This window comes from Hipposideros armiger, unplaced genomic scaffold (genome assembly GCF_001890085.2).
Source record: "Hipposideros armiger isolate ML-2016 unplaced genomic scaffold, ASM189008v1 scaffold_34, whole genome shotgun sequence".
Classification (NCBI taxonomy): domain Eukaryota; kingdom Metazoa; phylum Chordata; class Mammalia; order Chiroptera; family Hipposideridae; genus Hipposideros; species Hipposideros armiger.
This window is the reverse complement of record NW_017731384.1, coordinates 543,654-568,555: the sequence shown is the minus strand read 5'-3', so window position 1 is coordinate 568,555 and position 24,902 is coordinate 543,654. Positions and strand designations below refer to the sequence as shown.

General features: G+C 51.4%; 1 protein-coding gene across 15 annotated transcripts in view; it reads right to left on the bottom strand.

Moving 5' to 3' along the window:
- The window catches only part of MAPT (microtubule associated protein tau), a 95,173-nt gene that overhangs the window by 22,276 nt on the left and 47,995 nt on the right, over positions 1-24,902 (bottom strand). For 3 of the 15 annotated variants that reach the window (XM_019637723.1, XM_019637718.1, XM_019637719.1), the window contains exons 2-9: positions 23,673-23,829; positions 19,936-20,022; positions 17,312-17,398; positions 13,317-13,382; positions 8,660-8,944; positions 5,901-5,953; positions 3,237-3,434; positions 2,024-2,156 (exon numbers count right to left, since the gene is read on the bottom strand). In XM_019637723.1, coding sequence (XP_019493268.1) covers positions 2,024-2,156; positions 3,237-3,434; positions 5,901-5,953; positions 8,660-8,944; positions 13,317-13,382; positions 17,312-17,398; positions 19,936-20,022; positions 23,673-23,814 — 1,051 coding nt within the window. In that variant the 5' untranslated portion in view covers positions 23,815-23,829. The remainder of the gene's footprint in view (positions 1-2,023; positions 2,157-3,236; positions 3,435-5,900; positions 5,954-8,659; positions 8,945-13,316; positions 13,383-17,311; positions 17,399-19,935; positions 20,023-23,672; positions 23,830-24,902) is intronic. The other 12 variants (XM_019637729.1, XM_019637731.1, XM_019637730.1 and 9 more) reach the window with 9 other exon arrangements.

The following is a 24,902-nucleotide window of genomic DNA, read 5'->3' as shown; positions in this document are numbered from 1 at the left end:
ACCCCCACCCCCTGGCCTCCAGTCACCAGGCGTAGATGTGGTGGTGGCTTCAGATCCTTTCCATGCCACTTAAATGCAGAGCGACCCCTGAGCCTATGTCCTCACCTGAAAAGCGGGGAGTGTGGTCACAGCCCACAGTGCTGCGTTTTGAAGCCTGGGTGTAGCAACAGGTAAAGCGTCCAGCACAGTGGCTGGCGCGCGCAGGCTTCACAGTTAATGAACACCTGTGGGGATTTCACATCTAAACCTCGGGGAGGGACAGCCCACACCTGTGGGACCTACAGATGCCTTGAGGCACACACTCCCGGCCCCACTGTCAGCAGACGCCAGTGAGAACACACAGGATTAGTCAGATCCGCTGGACACTCACAGCCACACAAGCCACACACAAGAGGAGCAGGAATTCTGAATGTTCCAGTTCAGGCTCAACGCGTGAAACCAACGTCTCAGAAGCATCTCTAGACACCTAGGCCACACGCAAAGGGGGTGACCCCCTGGGCATGGAGCAGGCACAGAATTACCTCTCTCAGAGTTTGCTCCTGCAGGGGTTGGTTTTCTCTGCAATTGCTTGGCAGCTTAAAAAAAAGAATCCACAGAAAGCCTCATTATCATCACGCTGAAATGGGGCCTCAATGAATGTTTCTCCATGCCGCGGGCAGCCAGACATGCCCAGCCAGGCCACACGGCTGAGGCCAGCGAGGCAGGGAAGGGGTTTGGAAAGCAGGGGACCCCATCTGTCAGGAAACAAGGTCAAGAGGGCCCAGAGGGGGATCTGTCCACCTGTAGGCTGCCACCCAAGACCAGATCCAAAGGGAAATGCACGTTCTTGTGTCCAGTTATGGCTCCAGTTGTGGGAGCCAACTGGCATGGTGTTAGGTGAGAAAAAGCAGGATCACAAGCATACACTGGGCCGGCCGAGTGGCTCAGTTGGTTAAGAGCTCACTCAAGAGTGCAAGCTCTGAGCAACAGGGTCGCAGGTTCGATTTGCGGCCCCGAGCTGAGCTGCCAACAAGTGGCAGGATGGCACAGCTAAAAAAAAAAAATAAAGCATATACAAAATCCAATCACAGTTCTTTCATTACACCACATCATAGGTGTTATATACATGAGAAAAACACCACAGGAAAAACAAACCAATAGGCCTTAATGAGTGGCTGTCCTCGCAGGCACCACTGTATGGCAAACAGTCACAGCAAAACATGCAGGAGACGCAGGACTCTGAGCTGCCATCTCGGGCCCACGGGCAGCTGAGGCACCGCCGAACCAGCCGCGGCTCGCACACAGCCCGTACGGGATCCACAGGCCCCCTGAGCGCTACCCCACATCTCGTACAGGCCAGGTGCCCCTTCGTTGTGCAGAATCGAAACCTCATTGCCCGGCACATGTTGCAGTGGGAGAGGGGAGCTCAGCTTGGCTGTTCCCAATCCCCAAAGAGGGCGACTACTCTTCACAGCACCACTAATGGCAAACTCGCTCTCCTGAAGCCTTGCCTGGTACTCAGAACCAACTAGGTTTTACTCGTAGGAGCCCAGGAGAATAGGCACAGCTTGCGACAGCTCCGCTAAGACCCTCGGGTTGTCAGAGAGGCTCTCACATCCCCAGCAGGCCAAGCTGCACAGAGGCCGCACCCTGTGTGAGGTCACAGAGTCACCGATCCAGGCTGCTGCTCTGTCTCCAGAGAGCGAGCACTCCACCCACATGTCTAAAAAACACCTCCCAGGAGGTACATTTGGGGTCAGAGAAGCTCAGAGAAGCCCCTTTCCTCCCACCAGTGAGCATGTGGCTGCATTTCCCTCATGCTGAAAATAAGCCGGTTAGACTTAGTCGTGCAAACTCTCAGAGCCTCGATTTCTTCATCAATAAAAAGTGGGGATTCAACATCTGTCTCAGAAAATTGTCGAAAAGATTAAAAGGAAAATGCACTTTCCAGTGTTTAGTAAACTGCAGGCATCGATTAGCTACCAGAGGTTATTCATTGTCAGGGGCCTTCAGAGATGACGACTGGATTCGAGAACACTCTTACCTGTGCCAGGTGGGGTCTTTGGGGAAGGGGTGGTTTTCGCTGGAATCCTGGAGGCATTGGCTGGGCCTTTCTGGCCTGGAGGGGCTGCCCCCCGGGGTGTGGCAATCTTTGTTCCAGTTTTAGTATCCGCCCCCTAGAAATCAAAGCATGGTAGAGTGGTTTTTACGATTAGGAAAGGTCACTGTCACCTGGAGTCGATGTCAGCCCTACTCAACCACCGTGACTCAACACGAAGCTAAGATTGGGGTGGCCCTTTGCCTGCTAGATGCAACGAGTGTCTTCTACAATCACATGGGTTTGCTGGGCACACAAACCCACAGCCCCACCCGAATGTCAGGTGCCCTGACTGCCAGTTCCTCCTACAGGAAATGTTTACGTGAGTTATCAGCATGAGTTGTGCTCATGTATTTTATAAAAAGGCGACAGAGCTTGCAGTGATGACGCAGGACATTAGTAGGCCATTCCCACGCGGACACCCATTTTCTGACACTCCTTAGGGATCTATTTGACTGACGGTGGTTGGTTTTGCCAGAGCCTCTCGACCACACTGTTTGTGGAACCTGACGGAGCGTGCTAACAGAGCTAGGCCGCTTCCTTTTGGTCTCGCCCAAGCAACCCTCAGGTTTCAGTAACTCCTTGGATGTGGATGTGCTAAGTAAGAGCTCTTGGTGGTGAGCATCAATTAGCAAACCAGCCAAAGGGTGAGAGCACAAGCATAGCCAGATGGGGGGATGCGGGGGGAAGTTACTGGGTTTGGTGATCTAGTCGATGACCTTGATACATAGCACGAACTCAAACAAAGCAAAACAAAATAAAACCATGACCTGACGCTAATCAAGGACCTCAGGATGGTTCAGGAAAGAGTGAACTAAAGGGACAAGCACTGTTGCTTAGTGGCGCTGCCCAGCCCAAGTGGGGGCAACCTGGAAGCACTCCAGTTACCAAAGTCGGAAACAGACAAAGGAACCCAACTGGAGCAGTTTGGGGTACCATCAAGTGCCTAGGGCTGCTGCTAGGAGGGACAAAGGGGAGCTCAGGATGATGGCGCTGAGCCCCCATCCCTGTCTCAGCCAGAATTTTAAGGGTTCTTCATAGTGCTTCTAGGTAAGAGCTTATCTGCAGAAAGGCCTTTGGGGCTAAAAAACCCACAAACCATATACACCTGAAAACCACATTAGAGCAGCCTGATCCTTTTCAAAGGTGGTTTCCTTACCTTGACTTTCATCGCCTTTGATCCAGAACTGCCAGTTCGGGGTGTGACAGAAGAGACGTGTTTAGGAGAGGAAGATGGCTCTGGGCACACGGCAGGGCTGGAGGGTTTGATCAAAGGGTCTGAGCTACCAGGAGTGGGGCGTTGGGGGCTAAGGCAAGGCCTATTGTGCAGGGTTTTAGCGGAGGAAGGTGTGGATGTCTTAAACATAAACATAAATAAAATCAAAATAAAAGTCAGCACATGAAGGAGGGAACAAACTGAAAAAGGACAGTAACTAAAAACACACAAGGCAAGTAATGGCTCACAGCAGTGATCTCCATACTGTTCGGATCATTGTACCCTTATCATTCCTTCTCACCGGTAAGAACAGAAAGTGACCAGGCACCCCTGGCACTCCTGGTTATTTATCAGCTAACACATAGACGATGAAGCCCCTATATGATGTTCATTAGAAAACTTACAGGTGACATAGCTTTTAAAAGAGAAGACAAAAATGGGCAGAAGTTCTAGAATGTTCTTTCTCTGGCCCACTGGATTTTCAAGTGCTCCCCACTTTGGAGACCACTGATTTACAGGTGTTTCATGCCCCAAAAAGTTGATGGAGATCACCAAAGAATATGATTCTAGGGTGTTTCTCAATGAAACATCTCTGATGTGTGTCAGGGGTGAGACGTGCCCCACTTTTCGCTCAGCTCAGGTGAGGCACTCAGGCTGGTCCCTAACCCTTGGCTCTCTTCCACCACGCAGACAGAATCACGCGCGCTAAAATCAGGACAGTGCCTGTTCTAAGCCTTAAAGAGTCTGCCTGACACCACTTAGGTTACGCGCATGCGTGCTTTCTGATTAAAGTCTCAAGTAAAACGAAACATGATCTGGTGGATCTTAATCTGGCCAATGTTTACTCTGGAACATGCTCCAATGAAGGAAACAGCTTGGGCGGGACAGGCGGCCGACGGGATAGGAGTCAGCGGGCCGGATGGCTTCACAGAGGCAGCTGCACTTGATGGCGGCTGACACCCGCGGTTTGTCCTAACTGCCTCTGGGGACTTTGACCAGGATGTGTGGCCCTGGTGGAAGAGGGTGGGCTGGGCGGGGAAGGGGCCACAATTCAGAAGTAAAACCGAGGGGCCAAGTCTAGAAGTGATCAGCCTTGGTGAGGGGAGGGATGCAGGCTGGGGCCCTGGGGTTGGTGACAAGGAAGAAAGGCTGGGGGCGGGTACTGGCAACCCCTCGTTCCCCAGGCCCAGGAGGCAGCACTTCCTCCCCTGGCCAAGGTTCCTGATGGATCTGACCCCTCGCTGTGAGGCTGTGGACAACTCCAGGGTAGGGATGAGGTACCCATGTGTGAGAATGAATGAATGAATGAATGAACGAATGCATGCGTGCAAGCTTGCGGCCGGGATCCCCCTAAATGTGCATGATTGGCAAACTGCTATTGTACCACTTCAAGTACCTAACGCAGAGCCCCCAAGTCTCTGTAGCACCCTCAACTCCCTCACTGCGGTCTTGTGATGGCACACCCTGACTTCCTACTGGGCAGGCACTTTGGGGAGCGGCCCTCAACACATCCCCAAACACCTAGAGCTAGAGTCTGCACGTAGGGATGCCCTCAGGACTCCAGGGCTGATCAAGGCCCAGACCTTTCAGGCAGAATTTATAGTGGACATTTTAAGTACCTTTAAGAAAAATAGGTCTTCATCTAGTGCCACAGGGGGATTTTCCTGGAGAAACACTACAGCGCAGTTATAGGAGCGTTTTCCAAGAGGTAGAGTCCTTGAGGAGAGTAAGCAATAGGAGCACTGAGAAGGATGGGTGTGGTTTGGGGGCACTTTTGGTGGAGAGCAGCTGTTTCAGCTACTGTTCCTTGGGTTGGTTTCTGAAGATTGACTAAAGCGGCCGCCTGGCAAGATTTCAAGACGGCGTCTACTGCGCCATCGTCACACATGTCCACTTAGCATGTAAGGTGTGTGTGTCAGGTTTCCCTGCTACGTCAGTCGTCCCCGAGGCTCCCCAGCAACCAGCCAACCTGCTTAGAGTTCTTAGAAGGCACTAGGTCACTACACGCTTCCGGGTCTTCGCTTGTGCTGTTCCTACTCCTCAGAATGGCTTTTTCCACTCCCACTTCACCAACCCCCCTTTGCATTTCCTTCATGGCCTGCCTCATAGGTCCTCTCTTCTAGGGCTTTTCCAGAACCTTCCACCTTAGGTTGGAGATCACGTCTTTGCTTCATCCTCCTAAGTAAATGGTATTTTCTATATACCTTAAATATGTGTGTGTGTGTGTGTGTATATATACGTATTTGTTGAGCCTAGACCTGTGTAAGGTATTCAGACATGAAAAATTCGAACTTTATTGCAGAAAACGCAAACATGCCTTCATTTACCGTGAACGTCTCACTGAAACTATGCTAAAGCAACTGCAATGAGGAGCATTAATTAGTTCATTAACCTGCTGACTGCCCTTCCTTGGCACAAGTACCAAAATGAATAAATGCTGGAATTTAGAAGTTTGCATAAAAACACAAGGCACTTTGAATGACAGTTGGACTTCAGTGACAAAACGCTCCCAACATGTTATACAATATAAAAATTAATTCAGATATAAAGCATGGCTTCTCGATAGGCTTGGCAGTGACAGACGGCTTCATGGTTTCGTCAGCTTACCTTGGTTTTCTTGTCGTTTCCAGTCCCGTCTTTGCTTTTACTGACCATGCGAGCTGATAAAATAGAAAATGAGAATGTACGTTACACCCATTTGCACAGCTCATGGGAAGAGCCCGATGTAGATAGGCCGATTTCTCAGGACCAGTGCAACGTCTTTTGTTCAGTTGGGCTCGGTGGGAACCCATTGATTTTCTTTTCCCTTGAATCTGTTAGTCTCTCATTGTTAGTATCAACACAGCACGCTGGGGTCACTGCTTGGAGCACCCTGACGAGGGGGCAGCAGGCTGGCTGAGGGTAGGGGCATGCAGAGGGGATGCAGAGGAAACTGTTCCAGGCACGTTGGCACCGGGCGACGGTCAGGGAAGGAAGACAGTGCAGGCCCCACCTCCCACAGGCTCCCTCCCTGTCTCTGCCAGGGTCTGCTTCCCCCAGCGTAGGCGAAGCCCTCTCCAAGGAGGGGCATTTAAAAGCCCCAGGACCACAGATGGACAACTCAGCCAGACTCTGGCCCCCTGCAGGACCCCTTGCTCTTGCTGTCACCCAAAGGTCAGGGTGAGTGAGCTGTCTTCCCAGAGCCTGCCCCTCACTAATGGGGGCTTCAGGCACCAGCCCCAGCTGCTGTCTGTCCTAGCCCCCTCCACCCCTGACCCAGCCCTGGAAGGTCTTCTCACACCTAAGGCCCTTCTAAGTGGCTAATCCTTGCCATTTCCCCAAATTAGCTACAACCTAGTTACCCTCAAACATCCTACAGGTAACTTCTGGATTTGAGGACCAAACCTTTGACAGCTTTTGTGTTTAGAAAGCCACACCCCCTGGTGAAACCGTTGTACTTATCTACTAGCGTCACCTCTAACTCACCCTTTCCTTCTATTAACATTCATTGTTGAAGACTGAACATAGATTTGTCTTTGGTTTCAATCACATGTTCCCACTGCCCCAAGGATGATGAGGCCCCTGGGAGCTTCTCATTAGCTACTAGAGCCTGGACTTCTAGGGTGACCAGCATTGATGATCTGCCCAGAGGTTTGTAAACTTCAGTGTGCAGCAGAATCACCAGGAGAGATAGTTAAAATAAGATTCCTGAGCCCATCCTGAGACTGTAAGCCTAAGGTGGGGCCCAGGAATCTGCATTTAAGGAGTGCCCCAAGTGGGCCAGATTCACATCCTTTGCCCAAATCAGCCATCATCACGCATGTCACAACCAAACCAACTGCTGGGCCAGCATTTCCCAAATTGGGGTACTACTGAACAGGCCCCCTTCCTGAAGATGTTAGCAGGTGGGATCAAATAACGCTGGGAAATTCGTACTATGGGTCCTTCTCAGGGGGTCACAATAGTCATTAGACTATTAAAGGCCCTGACAAGTCCCGCAGCAACAAACCCTATTTAACATTGTTCAGCGTGTTTTTTCCAAACTTACTGGATCATGAAACTCTTTTTTTCCTTGGAACACCCAGTGGACAAGGATTCAGTATAACACCACTTCAAGAAACAGTGTTGTAATCTGTGAAACCAGTTATCTGTCCCCTATTGCGTTGGAATTTAGGCTACTTTAAAATAGGATATTGGATTTTTTTTTCTGTCTTAAAATGTAAATACAGATTCCTTTATCTGTAACATTTCCAAGTTTTCCTGACAACTAGGATCTAATCAAAATTGAACAGATGTTTGCAATTGACAGCTTAAGTAGCATCAATTCCTGAGCCCTGAAAATAATTCTAAAATGCTCAGGGTCCTAAATGGATGAATACGCCTGACCTGTGCTCATGAGGCCTCCTCTGGGATATAAACTGCCCTCTCCCTGACAGGACACAGGGACCCTGACACTTGGGAACTTCCCCTTCCTCCCACCTTCACAGCCCCCGAAGGGCTGCTGTGGTCCTGCCTCCCAGGGTTTAAGAGAGGGCCGGGGCTGAGGCCCTACAATCCCAGCACAGGCTCTGCCAGGGGAGAAAGGTGCTTGGAACAGGAAGCTTTTGTTTCTGCTCGTTGTCTCTCCTGCCATAAGGTGGGCGGGGTGGGGGTTGCTGGGCCAAAGGCTCAGCGTGGGCTCTTGGCCACCTCCAAATGCTTGTGTGTGTTGTCACCTACTGCATGTGACCTGCTGTCCACCCACAAGAGCAGCAGAAGACAGGCTCATACCCTCTGTGTCTCTGGGCTAGGAGCACACACTTCAGAACCTTCTGGGAGGCCTGTGGTGGAAAGGCGTCCTTTCAGAACAGACCTTCCTGGATTTGGAACCTGGCTCAGTCATTTATGACTCGGTGACCTACAGCAAATTACCTCTCTGAGCCTCAGTTTCCTATCTGCAAAGTGGGGCTAATTACGCCCACTTGGGAGGTTTGGGAGGGTTCTAGACAATTAAATTCTAGAAGTTAAAGGCACAAAAAGCTCTCAAAAGAGGAAGCAGCTGTTACCTCCTCCAGAGTGTGGCCCATCAACTTCCGTGGGCTGATGGACCTTTGTGGATAAACCAAGGGGCCAGAGAGATGAACAGGGTGGAAAGCAGTGGGTGGGGTGTTGGTGACATGCAGAATGGCGGCAAGCGTGACAGGAGCACGTGCGACCACAGCCTGAGGGACAGGAGGAGGCCGCGGGGTGTGGGGTGAGCAGCAGGGCCCGGGTGGTCAGTTTAGTGGCTATCCCTAGGAACCTTGGAAGCGGCAGGAGTCGGGGGGGCCGGAAGCTCGTGGCAGTGCCTGCAGCCTGGGTGGCACACGGAGTCATCAGGAAGGAGCGAAGGAGCTCTAGACACAGACCTTTCAGTTGAGGGACCCGGCTGACGGGCTTCCCCGGAAGACCAGCTGCAGGCTGCTTTCCAGATGGTTCTGGAAGGTCAGTCGTTTCTGTGTCCTCCTCCTCAGAGGGGCCCTGGGGCTCCTGCTCCTTTCCAGGGGCCCCCGGAAGTGCAGCCCCTTCCAAATCCACCTCTGAACGTCCCTGTTCCTTCTGCACATTGGCTTTGATTTCCACGTGGAACGTGAACTCGGGGGGCTCATCGTGCCCTTCCGCTGCGGGCCCTGAGGCCTGGGGCTCTGCGGAAACTTTGGAGAGGGAATCAGCAGGGAGAATGGCATCCTCAGCTGGGAAAGCGGGGGTGCCAGAGGCCTCTCTGGAAACTGTCTGGGGGGATGGCCCATCTTGGGTTGGGGGGCTCTGCAGACTTAGGGAGACCTGGGAGGGAGGGGAGTCCTGGGGTGAGGACTCGTCGATGTCGCGGTCTTCATCGACCTCTTCGCCTCCCAGCCTCTCTTTGCCCTGGTCCCCCTTCAGAGGTGGCCCCTCCAGGCGCAGGTCTCCTAAGAGCGGGCGCTCCAGCAGACCCAGGCTAAGGTGACTTCCCTTGGTGTCTTTAGGTTCTGTCCCGGAAGGCTGGCATGTGGCTTCTCTGGGGCCTTCAGGCAGGATGGGAGCCCCAGGTATGTCAGACATGTGCTGGCGGGTCAGATCCAGGGTCTGTGGGTCCGTGGCCGCACCTCCACGGTGCCCCGGCTCTCTGAGGAAGCTTTCCTGGACAACCTTGACATGCCCAGGCTCTGTCTGCTGATATCCCGAGGGAGCGGGCTTCGGAAAAGCCAAATCTTCCTCGACCCCGTCCCCTTGTTTCCATCCCCACTCCTGAGGGCCTCCTGTTGGAGGAGGCGGTTGGTAGATGGGATGGTGCTGGGAATGGTCAGACATCGCCAGGATGGGAGCTTCTAGCTGCTTCTCCCCCAGAGGCGGCACAGAGACACCAGAAGCTTCTCCACTGTATCCAGGCTGGACCTGAGAGCTAAGCCCATAGGCCAGGGGCCTCTCTGGCACCTCCCTCTGCTGGCCAGGAACTCGCAACTCCTCTGGGTTTGAACAGGCAGCGGTGGCAAAAAGTTAGCAAGGGCGCATTGATTGTTTAAGGGAGGGAACACACTCTTCAAATAAGAAAAGGACATTTAGATGGCATCGCAAGTCTGCCTAACGAAGAAAAAGGAGGGCCCGCTCTGGGCTCACCCTCGCTGCTTTTGTTTGCTCAGAACGATGCTCTCTTGGTCTACCTGCCACCAACTCGCTGGGTGACCCAGCATGAGCACTTCCCCTCTGTGCGCCTTGGTTTTCTCATCTTGGACCTGGTGACCACCAAGGCCTCATCTAATGTGGCCTTATTCCCGCATCCAGGGCTGCTGGCCCCGCCGAGGGGCTGCCTGTGCTCGCTCCACAGAAGCTTCTCCAACTCTGCAGGGACTCGAGTGCCCTGAAGTGTCTAGCCTTTAGCTGGGACCTGGCTTGGGTGCAATGAGTCTCCCCTTTCCTCCCTCTCGCTCTGTTCCCCCGTTTTGCCAAATGAAACCAGCAGGGGCCCACGAACCAACCCTGCTTCAAGCCCATGCTCTGATAGATACTGGAAAATGCAAAATTTATCATCCTCAGGGCTCTGATCTTTCCTAACACACCTGTCGTAAGATTCCTATAAACAGAAACATGATTCAGATTTATCGGGGTCGTGGATCACGAACAGGCCTCTTACAGGAGGTGAGACGGACCACCGTGGATGTAAGGGGCTCCATGCTGCAGTCGCCAGCTTGCGGGGACCACTGTTTTCTCCGGGTCACATAACAACCCAATTGATGGAGGGCACACCCTGTTTTTTTTCTGGTTCATTCACGCTACATTCATGTGAACCTTTAAAGTATCTGACTGTGTATTAAGGACAGGAGAGTGATGCTCTTTCCTCTTAATAAACATTATATATTTTTTAACTCCCAACCCTTTGACAATCCTGCCTGTTCCCAACAGAATAACCCACACAACTCTCCAGCTCCTCTCTAAACAAAACCTAGAACCCAAAGGATTCAGGGACTTGGAAGAGAAAGAGATGGGGTGAGGGGAGGGGAGGGAGGTGAAATAACGCATGTGTGTACACACGTGTGCAGCTGTGGGCGCACAGGGGTAACATGTGACTGTCGCTCTCTCCCCAGCCCAGTCGGAGGCTGTGCAGCTGCCCGTTGACTTACTGCCAAGAGGCCTGGCCATGGGTCACCTTCACCTCCCACCCATACTCGGGGCCTTGAGCTCACAATCTCATTCATTTCGTGTTCCTAGCATCGACCACTATGCCTGCACACAGCAGGTGATTAATAAATGGATCCTGTACGGGTGAACTGGTGTCAGGAAAACATGCTGATTTCTGCCTTCCTCGGGGTCTACTGGCATTTACTGGGGCCCCTGGTCAGTGTCCAGGAAGAACTGCCCCAGGAAGAAAGGTCGGCAGGGGACCACCTGAGCAGGTGCCTCACTGCCACGACTTCCTATCTACCAACCAGCTCAACAGGCCAGAGGCGGCAGTGGCTGCTGGTCCTTACACCCCCCGACAGGCCAGGTCTCCATCACCTTGCAGACAAAGCTTTTCTCCCAGAGCTTCCTAGAAATTGCCCTGGGTCAGGATATCACTGTACTCTGATGTATGCAAGACTTTAAAAAGACCCTCATCAAAAAAGAGACAAGGGCCCCAAACATGAATAGTAAACATACCTTGAAAAGCCATCAATACATGATTGTACAGTGTGTGTGTGTGTGTGTGTGTGTGTGTGTTGATCGATAAGGAACCTAACATAACTACACTCCTGGAGGAAGGAACCAGGCTGCGAGAATATTCTATTCAGATCCCAGGAAACTGTGAAGTGCTCGGTCAATATTAACCACAGCAATCACCAGGGGTGGGGGTTCCAAGGTAAACAGTATCTGGGTAAGCAGTGTGATTGCTTCAGGAGTCCACATACATTGTCCCCCATGCCCCTCAGGAGGCCTGGTCCTCGTGACATTTAGGAAAGACAGGACCATCCCTTGAGGGGAGCGGGGTAGGGGAAGGCCTTCCCACATCTCTCAGCATACTGCAGCCCCATCCTGAAACAGCGTTCTCAATCTGAGTACCTCATGAGCATGGGCTACCAGGGGTTTTCCTTCTGCCACAGGAAAGAGCAAGGGAGGGATCGAATAAACGTGCTTTTGTTTACATGGCTCTTACTAATCTGAGAGTTTTAGTACAAAACAGACGGCAGGCTTTTGGCAAATAAAGTGTGTTTGTGGATCACCAGTGTGTTGGAATTTCACGGGGTTTCACTGGAGGGCGCCAGGCTTGGCAATGCTGACCAGCAGCCCGGTCAAGGCATTAAATATTGGCCTTGGGAGCAGAGGCAGAAACCTCCACATATGCACAGATCGGGGGCCGAGTTCCCTTTGCAGATGTTACCTGGTGTTCATCTCTTGTATCTATGTGATTCGTCAGAAAAATGTAAAAATTCAGCCAGCACAATAGTCAAGTTTCCAGGAAAGATGCTAACCTGGCCTTTTCACTGCATGGAATATGTTTTAGGGGCGTGCGTACAGACACAGCCTGCAATAACAATGTGTAGAAAAAAACTCAAATTCACATCTCTTAATGGAAATAAATGATCATTTCAGAGGTTATAAAAGCCTCTAATTTTACCTAAACCGAAAAATAATGACCTAAAAGAAACAGGAGCCAAGATTCCAGTTATTTAACACACAGACAGAGGTTCCCTTTAATTATTTGATTATCCCCTCTAATATTTTTTGACACTCTTTGTAAGCTCAAGAATGAAAACACGCCTTTCTGTGCCATGTGGGATGAGAGGCACTAGCCCACTAGGGGGCAGTGATCCCTCTGGGGGCAGGAACGTGTAGTTAGACCTCAAAATACTGTTAATGCGACGCTTCTTCAAAAACAGTCTTCCTAATACCAGACGGCCCCACGGGCAATACTCAACATTGCACAAATCTCATATCACTTTCTGAAGACAAGAATGGTGTCTTCCCAGCTCTTTTGCCAACTAGAAGCTTCCACACTACACAGCCGACTCTGAAGCTCATTTACACAGTAAATAGAAAAGAAACCCAGCCCACGTTGTATCCGAGGTCTCCATTTCCTAAGATACGGAATCTCTAGGATTTAAAAAAAATGAAGTTCTTAAAGCGATTATGCTAAGTGATTAAACCGAGTTTCTTTTCTTGAACACAGCAGTTTTGGTCCCTGAGAAGAAAATCAGAATAAAGTTTCACGGTTGCACAGAAGCAATATGGTTGAGGCCTTGCTCCCAGGACAGGCCCGAGGGCAGCCTGCAGGGAGAACAGCCATCTTTGCATTTCTGTTGGACATTCCTTCTCAGCTCCCCAGGCTGGACAAGGCCAGCTTCTCTCAGAACACTAAACACCTTAGGAATGACTCAGAAATAGTGTTAGGAGAAAAAAACAAAACAAAACGCTGGAGCCTTTTCTATATCTGAAAAGCCCATCTTTGATATGTACCACCTCCTAAAACTCTTCCAGACCCATGAATTCTCTTTTCAAGGTAGAGTCCATCTGAGTGTCGCCATCTCCCTCTTCCCAGCCCCCAAGCCTTGGAAGGCAATTCTAGCCACTCACCTTGAGTCACATGTCCAGCAGCTTGGTCTTCCAGGTTGGGGGTGTCTCCAATGCCTGCTTCTTCAGCTGGTTGACAGCAAATGAAGGACATAAAAGCAAAGACAGTTAGTGTGTGCGAGAAACAAAGCTCTCTGCATCTGCTGGTATTTTTCTGAAAACATTCCAAAAAAGGCACATCTTACGAGTACTATCTGGCTCTCTGCAAATGTTATTGCTGGGGATATTGATGAAAACAGTTCACTATGCAAACCCCACACACCCACACACCTTACAGGTGACCACGATTCAGTAGGAAAGACCTTCCCCGCAGTGGGCCCAGGGACCTGAGCGCCCCACTCAACAAAGACACGGGGACAGGTGAGGTCAGAGGAGCAATTTGCGTCTCAGTCACTGCCACGGGGCCTGTGTCCGAGTGGTGAGTGGTGGCTGCACTCAACCCCAGCCAGGGCTCTGGGGGACAAGGCTGGGGGGTTGGAGGTGAGGGAAGGATTAGGCATGGGCTGTGGAGCCAGGTGGGCATTCACGCCCTGGTGCTATTATTTATTTGACCTCTCTGAGCCTCCCTTTCCTCATCTAGAGCCCCAAGGTGACCATACTCATTCATCTTGTAGGAGGGTGATAAAGATTAATATAAGGATTTGTGTGCATGTGTTTAGCAAAGCACCTGGCATATGGTGGGTACTCCAGAGATGTTCGGTTTCTTTTCTCCAAACTATGGGGCAAAGCCTTTAGCTGCATGCCCCAAATAGGTGCTACTTGGTTAGAGGGAGGCCAGCAGTGCCAGTGAGCAGCTGTTGGGGTATCTTGGGCTCCTGCTTAGGGAGTCACAGCTCACCCCAAACAAAGAAGACTGAGAAAAGTTCCTGACCCATCGTCAATAGCGTGGGAATCAATAAGCCTCAATACAATGCCAGTCTCAGCATCGTGGAAAGTCAGGGTATTGCTACACAACAGTGGATACAACTGTCCAGAAAGAGGAGTTTCTAAGGCCAGCTGGCCACGAATGCACAGGCACTGGTCTCACAGCCCTGGAAGAACCAACGTGCCCTGGTGGACAGTGACAGAGAGGCCACCACCCCTGACAAATGCCTACAAGTTGTTGGCTGGGCCACCAGTCTTTTTCCCCAGACCTGCGATGACTCAGTCCCTACACCTAAAACAGAAACGCCAAGTTACCATCGTTAGCCAGCAAAGGCCCACCACGGAGAGCATGGAAGAGGGAAAAGAGGGGCTCCCTGGGTCCCTGGACAGCTACATGATGGCCTGATAAACACCTAGCCCATTGGCTGTCCCAGGGCAGCTGTGGTGAGAGTGGGAGGGGGCCGGAGGTGGGCTCAGGAAGCTCCCCATCTGCCAGCTCGTAGGCATGACCACCCTCTGGGGCCCCGCAAGCAGACGCTGTGCTGCCCATGGGGTCCAATGGTGACAACTCCATGTTATTTGACAACAGCCAACTGTCCAGGAGGCCCAACTCTGAGCACAGATTCCGAGTGTCTGACGAGGTTATGGAAGGAAAGCTCAGAGTGACAGCAAGTCCAGCTAAATGGCACCGAGTCCTGGAGACAGAACATGAGGAGGCACGCCAGGATGATGTCACCGCAGTGGCACTGGGAAGTTGGCAGCTTTCACATGCCAGTGCAGAGCTGTGATATCCAGCCCTGGTGCAAGTCAAAAACTGGAGACTGCCAGTAACTCTGATGACCCCCTATACCAGCAAGGGAGGCGCTCAGAGGAGCGAAAGGGAGGGAGGGAGGGAGGGAGGGAGGGAGTGTGTGTGACAGTGGCTGGGCCATCACATCACGATATGGCCTCTCTATATCCCTGAAGCCCCAAAAGGCAGGGGCTCCCATCCCATCATGGCAGGGATTCCTGCAGTGGGGTAGCCACACTGCACCCTCAAATGGACCTCAAATGAGAACTTTCACTGGAACACCAAGATGCAGCAAATGGGGCGTGGCAAAGTGAGGTGCTAAACTAAGGTACCTATTGTCAAAGTCAACAGCTGATAAAATGTCCCCCAAGTCTAAAACCTCCTACCTCATTGAGGAGGTAAAGGGCGGAGAGGATGGAAAGGGGAGTGTTTTTGATGAGGATCTCTTTGGAGAGAACAGCTTTGGGGGTTCGCCATGTAGCCATCTGCCATCTCAGCCCCAGTGAAAGAGTTTCAAGGGAGCACTTGGAGACACTTGGCGTGTGCCTTTTGCGGGGCAACATGGCGGACTGCTGTCAGAACCCCGCCTGGGAAGGAGAGATGGGCTGGACCTGCTTTGGCGGGGGAGCAAAGAAGCATGGCGGTGGTCCTGGTCCTGCCATCAGTTTGCTTCCCCAAATTTGTTGGGGCAAACAATGTCTGTGTGTTTCCCACAGGCCTGATATGGGCACAAGGCAGCGACAGTGTGGGACGCTTTAGACTATGTCCAGCAGCCCACCAACAGGAGCAAGCCGACCTCAACAGAGGTGAGGCCTGGAGGCACATCTTCAGACCCCAAGGGGCTGAGGAGACAGAAAATGTCTGCCTGAATCAAGTGCAGAGGGAAGGACCTTCCGGGGCATTAACTGGGATGATGGGCGTCTGGAAGAATTCAAAAAAGGTCGCCATAGGAAAACGGTGCAGAGAGTATGGAGCCAGCTCACAGCAGTGCCGATCCAATAAAACGTGCCTGCCACACCCCTCCTCCCCAGCCCCGGAAGCTGCATTCCTGCAGAGCTTTGACCTTTACATGGAGTGGACATTCTAATTAGCATTTGCAGACTGTTTTGTGACTAAGGAGACAAAAGTCCTTTTGACTACCCAGGAGTAATCAAAAGTTGGCTAGAGTTTTCATCTGGGGCAGGGGAAGAGCGCCTTCCCCCTCCCACCTCATCCCCGCCCCCCCACACACACACCAGATAAATTGTAAAGGGACAGTGGGAGACAAAAACCAAGTGACCTATGATCTCATCCCATGAGTCATTCTTCGCCCTTCAAACGACCTTCACTGTCAAGGACGGACTGCTGGCTTCAAGAACATCCCTCTCTCCCCATTTTGGAAGACCAACTTGCAAAGCCGAAACTGCTTTGAAGGGGTTGGGTGGTGCTACCTGGTCCCTGCATGAGTATTCTCAGCACATGGAGCCCCCAGAAAGGCAGCGGGCTTCCCATGAGGCTGCTGTGAGCACCGTCTTTAGGAAGGAAAGCCACCCCTGCCTGGGGACCTCTCCCCCGCTCTCCATTGTTGGTGAACTCCTGTCCAGAGCTCTTCTGCAATTCTTGTTGAGCACCCTCCGACCAACAAGCCAACGGCTGGAGCTCTTTACCTAAGCCCAGTGAAGGGACGTGCAGGAAATGACAGCGCTGTGCTAGCCATTTCCCCAGGGCCCGAGCAGTTCTCGGTGACTCTGATGGCCCCGAATCCAGGGCTATTTCTGGTCGGTGCCTAGATGTCTGAGCTATTCCCCATCATCCGTGTTGACGGGACAGCCTTGTCATGCCTGTTTTATGCAGATATGTTTGAAAAGACAGTCCTGGGGCTGGATGCTAGTATATATCGCTGAGTTCCTCAGGGGTCATCCAAGTGAGGCTGTCTTCCAAAGGTGTGGGCCAGTTATCTGGGCCCCGCTGCACACTCAGTGCTCACCACCCCCTGCGAGGTGACCCTGTGGCCGGAAAGTCTGAGCAGGGGGCAGACTGAGTTCAGCGGTGCAGAAGGCAGGATCTGCCAGCAGCCTGCCCCAGAGAACCCGACGGAGCTGATGAGCTTGACTGAGATAAGGAGAGGGGAAGCTAGAAGAAACCAGAGTGTCCTCTATCCTCTTGGAGGCTGGCAGGCTGCCACAGGAGCCACAGGGCATCAAGGCGGCAAGCGTGGAGCCACCCAAGATTCCCAGAAGCCGGCGTCTGTCCGCCCACATGCCTGCCTCCTTGGGAGATGAGCGTTACCCCACACACTTTCCTCCAGCAGGTCAGCCAGGCACCCAGCAGGGGCCTTTCACACCAGCCCGGGGATCACCCTCACCTGTGGTTCCTTCTGGGATTTCCGTGTGGGGCTGAGCGACCACCTGCTTGCCGGGGGCTCCCTCATCCTCTAAGGGCACTGTCACGTCTAGAAACCACCGAAAATCACCTTTGGGGGGCTGAGATGAGCCATGCCAAGCATCTCACTTTGCTTCTTGTGTGGGAGCAGTGCAGGGTGGGGAGGCAGAAGGGAACTCAGCCACATGCAAAAAAGTCACGCCACAAAGCAGGCCCAGAGCTGTCCCTCCTGACATCTCCCCAGGAAGCACATTAATATTCTGCTTGAGTGGCACTAACCCATGAGACGCCCAGGCCATCTGCCAGGAAAGCTGGGGACAGCCCCCACATAAACACTGCAGTGAAAGAGACCACTGGGGACAGTCCCAAGTGTTTTTAAAGAAGAAATGTTGAAAACCAGGTGACTGTTCACAGGTGTTTGATCCTTAAGGAGGTGGAGGAGAGGAGAATGGAGCTGAGACTAAGGCAGTGCAGGACTCTGGCGTAAAGTCAGGAACTACAGCTTTGCTGTGAGACTCTGGGCAAGTCTTCTGTCTTCTTTGGGCCTCAGTTTCCTCATCTGCACAACGGGAGTGTCATCTCCAGGTGACCTCCAAGGTTTCCTCCAGCTCTTACATCCTGTCCCCCTGAGCCCATGACCCATGGTCAAGAAGCACAGAGCCCTCTGGGTAGCAATGAACAGGGTTGGTCTGGTCCAGTGTCGGATGGGTGACAAGAAGCCCAGATGGGTTAACCTTCTGAGCAGAGGCAGGAGGTGAAGGTTCATCTCCAGGAGCTCTAGTCAAGGTGTTCTCGAACTCTCGTCAAGGTGAGCTCTTCCAAACTAGCCTTCCTCGCCGAGCAATGGCCTGGCTCCCTCCTGGGCCACTCGGGGCAAACATAGGGAGTTGTCAGCGTTGAAAGCTTTCCAAGAGCCTGAGTCATTTTACTCAGATGGAGTCCATTTTAATTATGGCCTCGAGGACAGGCAGGGCGGCCCAGCAGAGCCTGGCTCCAGCACAGCCCCCTCCCCTGTGGGGTGGGAGCTGAAGTTCTTGGGGCCTACACATGTACAGGGTCCAGAGCATTTGGTTGGAAGAGTCTTCCAGAATAATGCTGATAGAGTGCTGAAAACCATGATTTGGAAGGCTGGCATGGAATCTGGTGTTAGTGTTTCAGGGCTGTCTCAGGGAGGTATGCATCTCGCAAAACTGTCCTAACGAGATCAGCAGGATCATATGTTGTGTCACTGGCTCTAAGGAGAGCAAAGAGCATTTGGCCTGGTGTTCTCTTCTCTAGGCTGAGAACCTGGGGTGGGGTGAAGGGCCATGCCCGCTATAGCCTCCACAGATGCACCCCCATACTAAGCAACTGGTAGGAGCTTGATAGCCCCTTTCTGAATTCAAACAAAGGTGGACACTTGGGGAGATGCTGGGGCGAGGCCCTCGTCCTGTGACACCAGCAGCCAAAGTAATGGGTGTGGCCCAGAGAAGTGCTGAGAACAGAACCTTGAGCCTCCCTGGGGAGGATGAAGAGATGGAGGGACAGATACTATGGTTACTCAAAAGCCATTCTCAATTCCCTTCTCCCTTGATTTCTCCTACCAAAGAGGTTGGAAAGCAACATGCCCAATGTCCCAGCCTCCCTTACAGCCAGGGGTGGTCATGAAACCCAGTTCTGGCAAATGAGAGACATACGTGGAAGTTGAGCAGGTGGGGCTTGCAGAACAACCCTTGCTTTCCTAATGAAAAGGGAACACCCTTGATTTCCGGCCCCCTTTGGCCACTTTGCTACCTGCCTAGAAGTGCGGCAGCCATCTTGTAACCAGGAGGCAACAATCCATCCATTAAGGGTGGAAGAAGATAAAGACAGAAGAGCATTGATGACACTGGGGACCTGCTGCCCAAGTCCAGGCATCTTATTATAGAAGACAAATAAACCTCTTCTCATATATGCCACGGTTAGTTAGGTTTTCCATGACCTGCAATCAAATGCAGGCCCGACTGACAGAGATGGGAAGTGAGAGAAGGTCGTCAAAACCAGGAGCAAAGAGCAGTTCAGGAAATACATGAGAACAGGTTGGAAGATGGGCTGGAACTAACACCGTGGCCAATTTCCAGGGGCCCAGGCCAAGCCCAGTGCCCCAGAAATGAAGGACAGTAAACCAAGACCAGTCCCAAAGTGTGAGCTTGGAGCCCTGACCTACCCCTTTCCTCAGCCCCACGGCTGCTCTGGGGCCTCGTGGCTCATGAAAGAGTGAGGTTGGGGAGGGCTTCTGAAGTTGGGGAAGGACAACTGACATGGAGCAGGGGCTCTGTGGTGCTGTGCTTGGGCCCTGCTTTGCCACAGATCTCAGCCTCTCCAAGTGTGGCTGCCTCGAAGAACACACATGATGAAGGCGCCTGTACTTGGCACTAGTGAGCAAGGCATCAAAGCAGGGCTTGGCTCCCGCCACATTCCTGAGCCCTGTCCTGCAAAGCGTTGAGCGAGCATATCTCTCAGCCAGAGGGAGAGGCAGCAGCGAATGCAGCCAGGAAGGGCGGCCCACACAGGCTCCAAGCATGGCTACGCCCAGGCTGGCGTGTGGAAGGGGCTGTGAACGAAGCAGTGAGAGGAAGGAGGCCCCACCTTCGGCCGTCGGAGTGCGCTTAGTATCAGAGGTTTCAGAGCCTGGTTCCTCAGATCCGTCATCGGCGGAGGCCTGCAGGGGAGAGCCTGGAACATACACAATGAGCCCCTTAGAATGGCTGCCTCTCCCCTCCCTTCCTTTCAAACAGTGCCTTTTGGAGCCAAAAAGCACGCAGCATGGAGCCCTGATGGATGGAACATGGCCTCATGATAAAACCACAAAGGAGACCAATCCCGCTCCCACCACAACACAACTGTGCCCCCAGACCGGGGTCATCAGGCAAAGATGCAGGCTGATGAGTAGTTGCTCTTGGCACGAAGGGACATTGCCTTTTAATCGGATGTGGTCCCAATTGGGGCAGAGGCTCTTATATTGACAAATGGCAGCAGATACCAGAAATCTAAGCCATGTAAACCTGGGGCCTTGTCTTTCCTTACTGGAGAGGTTCATCGGAGATCACTGCCATTGGTTAAAGGCAAGTAGATACCTGAAAAACACTCAGAGACCCAACTCCTTCCTCTGCAAAGGAATTAGCTTAGGGCAGACACGGCGCCTACTTCTCACTGGACAACTGGTGTCTGGACTTCACCCAGCATCTTTCATAGAAGGATTTCCAAGTACTGACCAATATACCTTGAGTGACACCTGAAATGTCGGCCACAGTTCAAGAAAGCTGTCCTTTCAGAATCCGAAGCCAAGGAAGCTCTGGTGGACCCTGCAAGAGCCACTCCACCGGGGATCGGGGGTGGCCTTGGAATCAGCCTCAGGACAGGGGGCTGGTTCTGTGCACGAAGCAGAACCCCGAGATGTGAAAAAAGGCAAGTGGTGTTCAAGTGTACTGCGAGATTAGACACCCTACACCCTTTGCTGAAAGGCAGTCCCTGGACACCCAGCCCTGGCCTCACCCATCCAGCCCAAGGGCGCATTCCAAACAAGCTTCCAGCAAGCACACAGCTTCTGGCCTTGGAGCTTGCAAAACCCTGCAAACTGCCTCACGTAGGCTTCCCACAAATGGTGAGGAAGCATCATGGAGGCTGTCTGTCAGGTCCTGTTATTACTAACCAGCCTTGACTGTCAGAACACAGGAGCACACGGGCGTGATGGGGCCTCAAGCGCGCTTGCCCCCAAACACCCCTCCCCTCAATCTGTCCCCAGTCTGCAGTCCTGATCATTTGCATTATCCTTGTTAAGTTTCTTGAAGGGGTGGGGGTGGGGGGTGGGGAGGAAGGAGAAGAAGCCTCTTCTGAAGGTCTTATCTAGAAGGTATGACAAGTAAACCCACTAATACCTTTTCATTCATTAGGGTGCTTTATTTTATCACTTAACCGACTTTCACCCACTTTGCAGCTCTTTCTGGCTGTGTATCTAGTCCTATTCCAACTTTTCACATCCACTTAGATACTCTTTGTTCTAGTATATCTTACCTGTGGTTTCTTGTCATTAATTCAAAATAGTCTCTGTCATTTATCTAAAATGTTGCTAGTAAAGTGACCCTCCCCGCCAATCCCCATATAAAAACAGCTCATTCTAAATCCTTAGGTACAAGAACAAATTTGATAAGAACTATGAAAATCTTTTAGGTATCCCTTGCTTTCTTGGCAAGTATATTCTTTGGGTAAGCAAACTATCTTCAAATGCTTCCCTTTCATAGCAGTGACAAAAAGGTTTGCAATTTAAAATTTGCATATACAGCTGACCCTTGAACAATACGGGTTTGAACTGCGCAGGTCCACCTACCTCTATGTGGATGTTTTCGGTAAATGCTGTAAATGTATTTTCTCTTCCTAATGATTTCCTTAATAATATTCTCTTTTCTCTCAATTACTTTATTGTAAGAGTAGAACAGGTAATACATATAACATAAACTATGTGTTAATCGACTGTTTATTTTATTGGTAAGGCTTTTGGTTAACAGTGGGCTATTAGTAGTGAAGTTTTGGGGGAATCAAATGTTATACGTTAATTTTTGAATACGTGGGGGTCGGTGACCCTAGCCCCTGCGTTGCTCAAGGGTCAAATATATATATATATATATGACATATCATTGTAGCATAGAACTTCTGATCATGTTTTATGAATAGTTTGCAAACATACTTAAGACAAGTCTGAGACACAAAATAACTTGGTGAACTGGTTCTTTACAAATTAAATTTAGCTTCCTCTTCAAAACATAAGAGTAGTAAAAACCACTTTTTTCCTGGACTTTTAAAAAAAATGAGACTTTCATTTTAGAACAATTTTAGATTTACAGAAAAATTGTAAAGATAGTAGAGAATGTACCCCACACCCAGTTTGCCCAATTATTAACATCCTTCATTATCATGGTACATTTGTTACAACATAATATATTTTTTAACTTAATGTTTAAACCAGGCTAGCCTAAATGGAGCACCATTTTTCATTGGCAGAATTCATCCGGGCAGAATTCAGTATATTGTGATTCTAAAATTGGATTCCACCCCTGAGAGTTTAATAAAGAGTTTCATAACTGAAGTTCCAAGGCGACTTGCAGAAAGAGTAACGAGAGGCATGTGAAAGGATGTGTGGGCGCAGGCCCTCAGATGAGGGAGCTCTTAGGGCCCAGCTGTCCTCCGTAGGGAGCAGATACTTAGCAGCTCCCAGGCTATGGCCTCAGGGAGGTCAGAATGCACATTCCTTGTTACCATGGGCCTGACACCAGGCAGGCAGGTCTGGGCCTACAGGGAACTTCCCTCCACTTCCATCACCCAGAGCTCTGGGCTCCGTGCGCTCCCCAGAAGCCCCGGAAAGTGGGGAGGGGCGCCTCTGAGCTCCCGGGACAGCATGCCTACTCTTCCTACACCTCCTCCAACTTGGAGCCAGCCCACTTGCCTAAATCCCAAGCTCCTCTGACTCCAAAGCGTTCTCTGCTTAAACAGATACAGGGAAGCCCGCCTTTGAAACAAGGCCCCCACTGAGTCCTGAAACCTCTCCAAGGGAGGGGCGATTGCTCCTTGTGTTCCCACACCCAGGGGACCAAAAGAGGTCCCTTCCCACCTTGGCGCTCCACCACTTCCACCCACTCACCCACCCTCCCAGGCTGCAAAGTGTTTGTATCATTTTTAGCATTAAAAGGGAAAGTAGACTGTTTGCTATTTTGTCTCCTTAGCAAAGGGCCTGGAGGGCAGGGATGGAGGCCTTCCTGCACAGGGGCCGGCTTGGAGCTCCTGGCGTGAGCGAATCCAGCACTCGGAGCAGAAGGGAGGGTTCTTTGTGCTCCCGCAACTTGGTCAGGCCATGAAAGAAGACATATTCATTTGGAAGGGGAGAGGAGGAGGCCAAGCTAATTTGGCCAAAAGACTGCATTTTAGAATATTTATAAGTTAATGCAACTTATTCATGTAGGTACAGTAGTAGGAATCCCAGAGCTAACCAACTAGCCAAATAGGGCTGACGAATACCACTGATTTATAGATGAACAGGTGTGGCTAAAGACTCAAGACAGCGCCCTGTATTCATCAGACCGACAAGCCCCTGCAGGCTTCGTCACACTGCGTCCACTCATGTGGCAAACTCTCCTTTGGAAAGGGACATTTTCAAATAGCCTCACATTTTGCGTATCTGGATCCATTCAAATGATGAGGTTTCGCTCTATTGACAATCTAACCCAATAAAATACGTAAAAACTCCTTTAAAAATCTGAATTCGAACCCTTCCTGCCAATCCTTTCCAAAGCAAGCGGGTTGGCTGTGATTCCCAAGGCGGGCTGCGCACTAACCTTTCAGACCGTGGTCCACATCGGCCTCGTGGTCCTGCAGGACGTTGTAGCCCCCCTGAGAGGCGAGATCTTTCCTGTCCCCCAGCCCGTATGTCCCAGCATGATCTTCCATCATGTTGAACTCCTGGCGGGGCTCAGCCATCCTGGTTCAAGGCCCCTGAGGAAGGAAGATGGGAGGTTGAGGCTGGGATGCTGAGATGAGGGTAAGTGCTTGGGGGAGGGGAGTGGAAGCCAGGACAGCGAGGTGCCACTTCCCCAGTTCATGGCAGACAGATCTCCACCTCCCCACTTCCCTCCCCAACAACCAGACGCCCAAGCTTATCCTGAGCTCTGTATTCCTGCCAGTGTTATTTATGCGTGTGCACTTTTAGTTCACTGACATCGAGTCAGTTCCTATTCAACACCACCAGGTGGGCAGGCTCCGTGGCTGACTGGTTACTAAGCCCAGTGCTCTTTCCACTTCATTAAAAAGTAAATGCGGCTGACTGGGAGCTTGATGGCTTTCTTTTTTTTTTTTTTTAATTTGTTATAAAAGGTGATGGTAGGAGGGCAGGCAACAGCAGGCACTCCCAGAAAGGAAAATGAGGCACAGAACAGCATGTGACTGTTTACTCAGGGGTAACTGCACAGCGGAACCAACTCCTGACCGGTGTCCTGACTCCCCCAGCTCCAGTCGGCTGGCCCCCCAAAGGTTAGGGCTGTGTCCTCCACTGACCTCACTGGCACCCACCAGGACCCTCAGGTGTGCATTCCGAGGACGGGCAGAGGGGGCGCGGAAGGGGGCGCGAGGCTTTGGAGCTGAAGAGCAGTGTATACCCCCTCCCCCCAAAAGCCCCAGCTCGTCTGCTTCAGCTCAACAGGGCCCAGTAGAAACGATCTTTACCGGTACGTCATCCTTCCTTTTATTGAGACTATTTCTTTATTTTAAAAATAACTCCTGACTTTGAATGCCTGGACTTTTGAGTAGCCGTGTTGCTCTGGTTCACTCACGCTGCTTTGGATTATTCCATTATTTCCCATTCTATCTCTGTGATGTGAGTGTCCTTTCACTTCGGTGTCTTCCTTTAAAATGTTCTGTCTCACAGTATTTATTTTTTTACTTTATTTTTATCTTTGAAACTCCTCTATTCTAGCTGCTTCACCTCCTCCCTTCAAACTTTTGTAATTTTTGGTCTTGGTTTTTACTTCTTACCCTTTAAAAATCTCAGCGTCTACATTTTATTTTACACG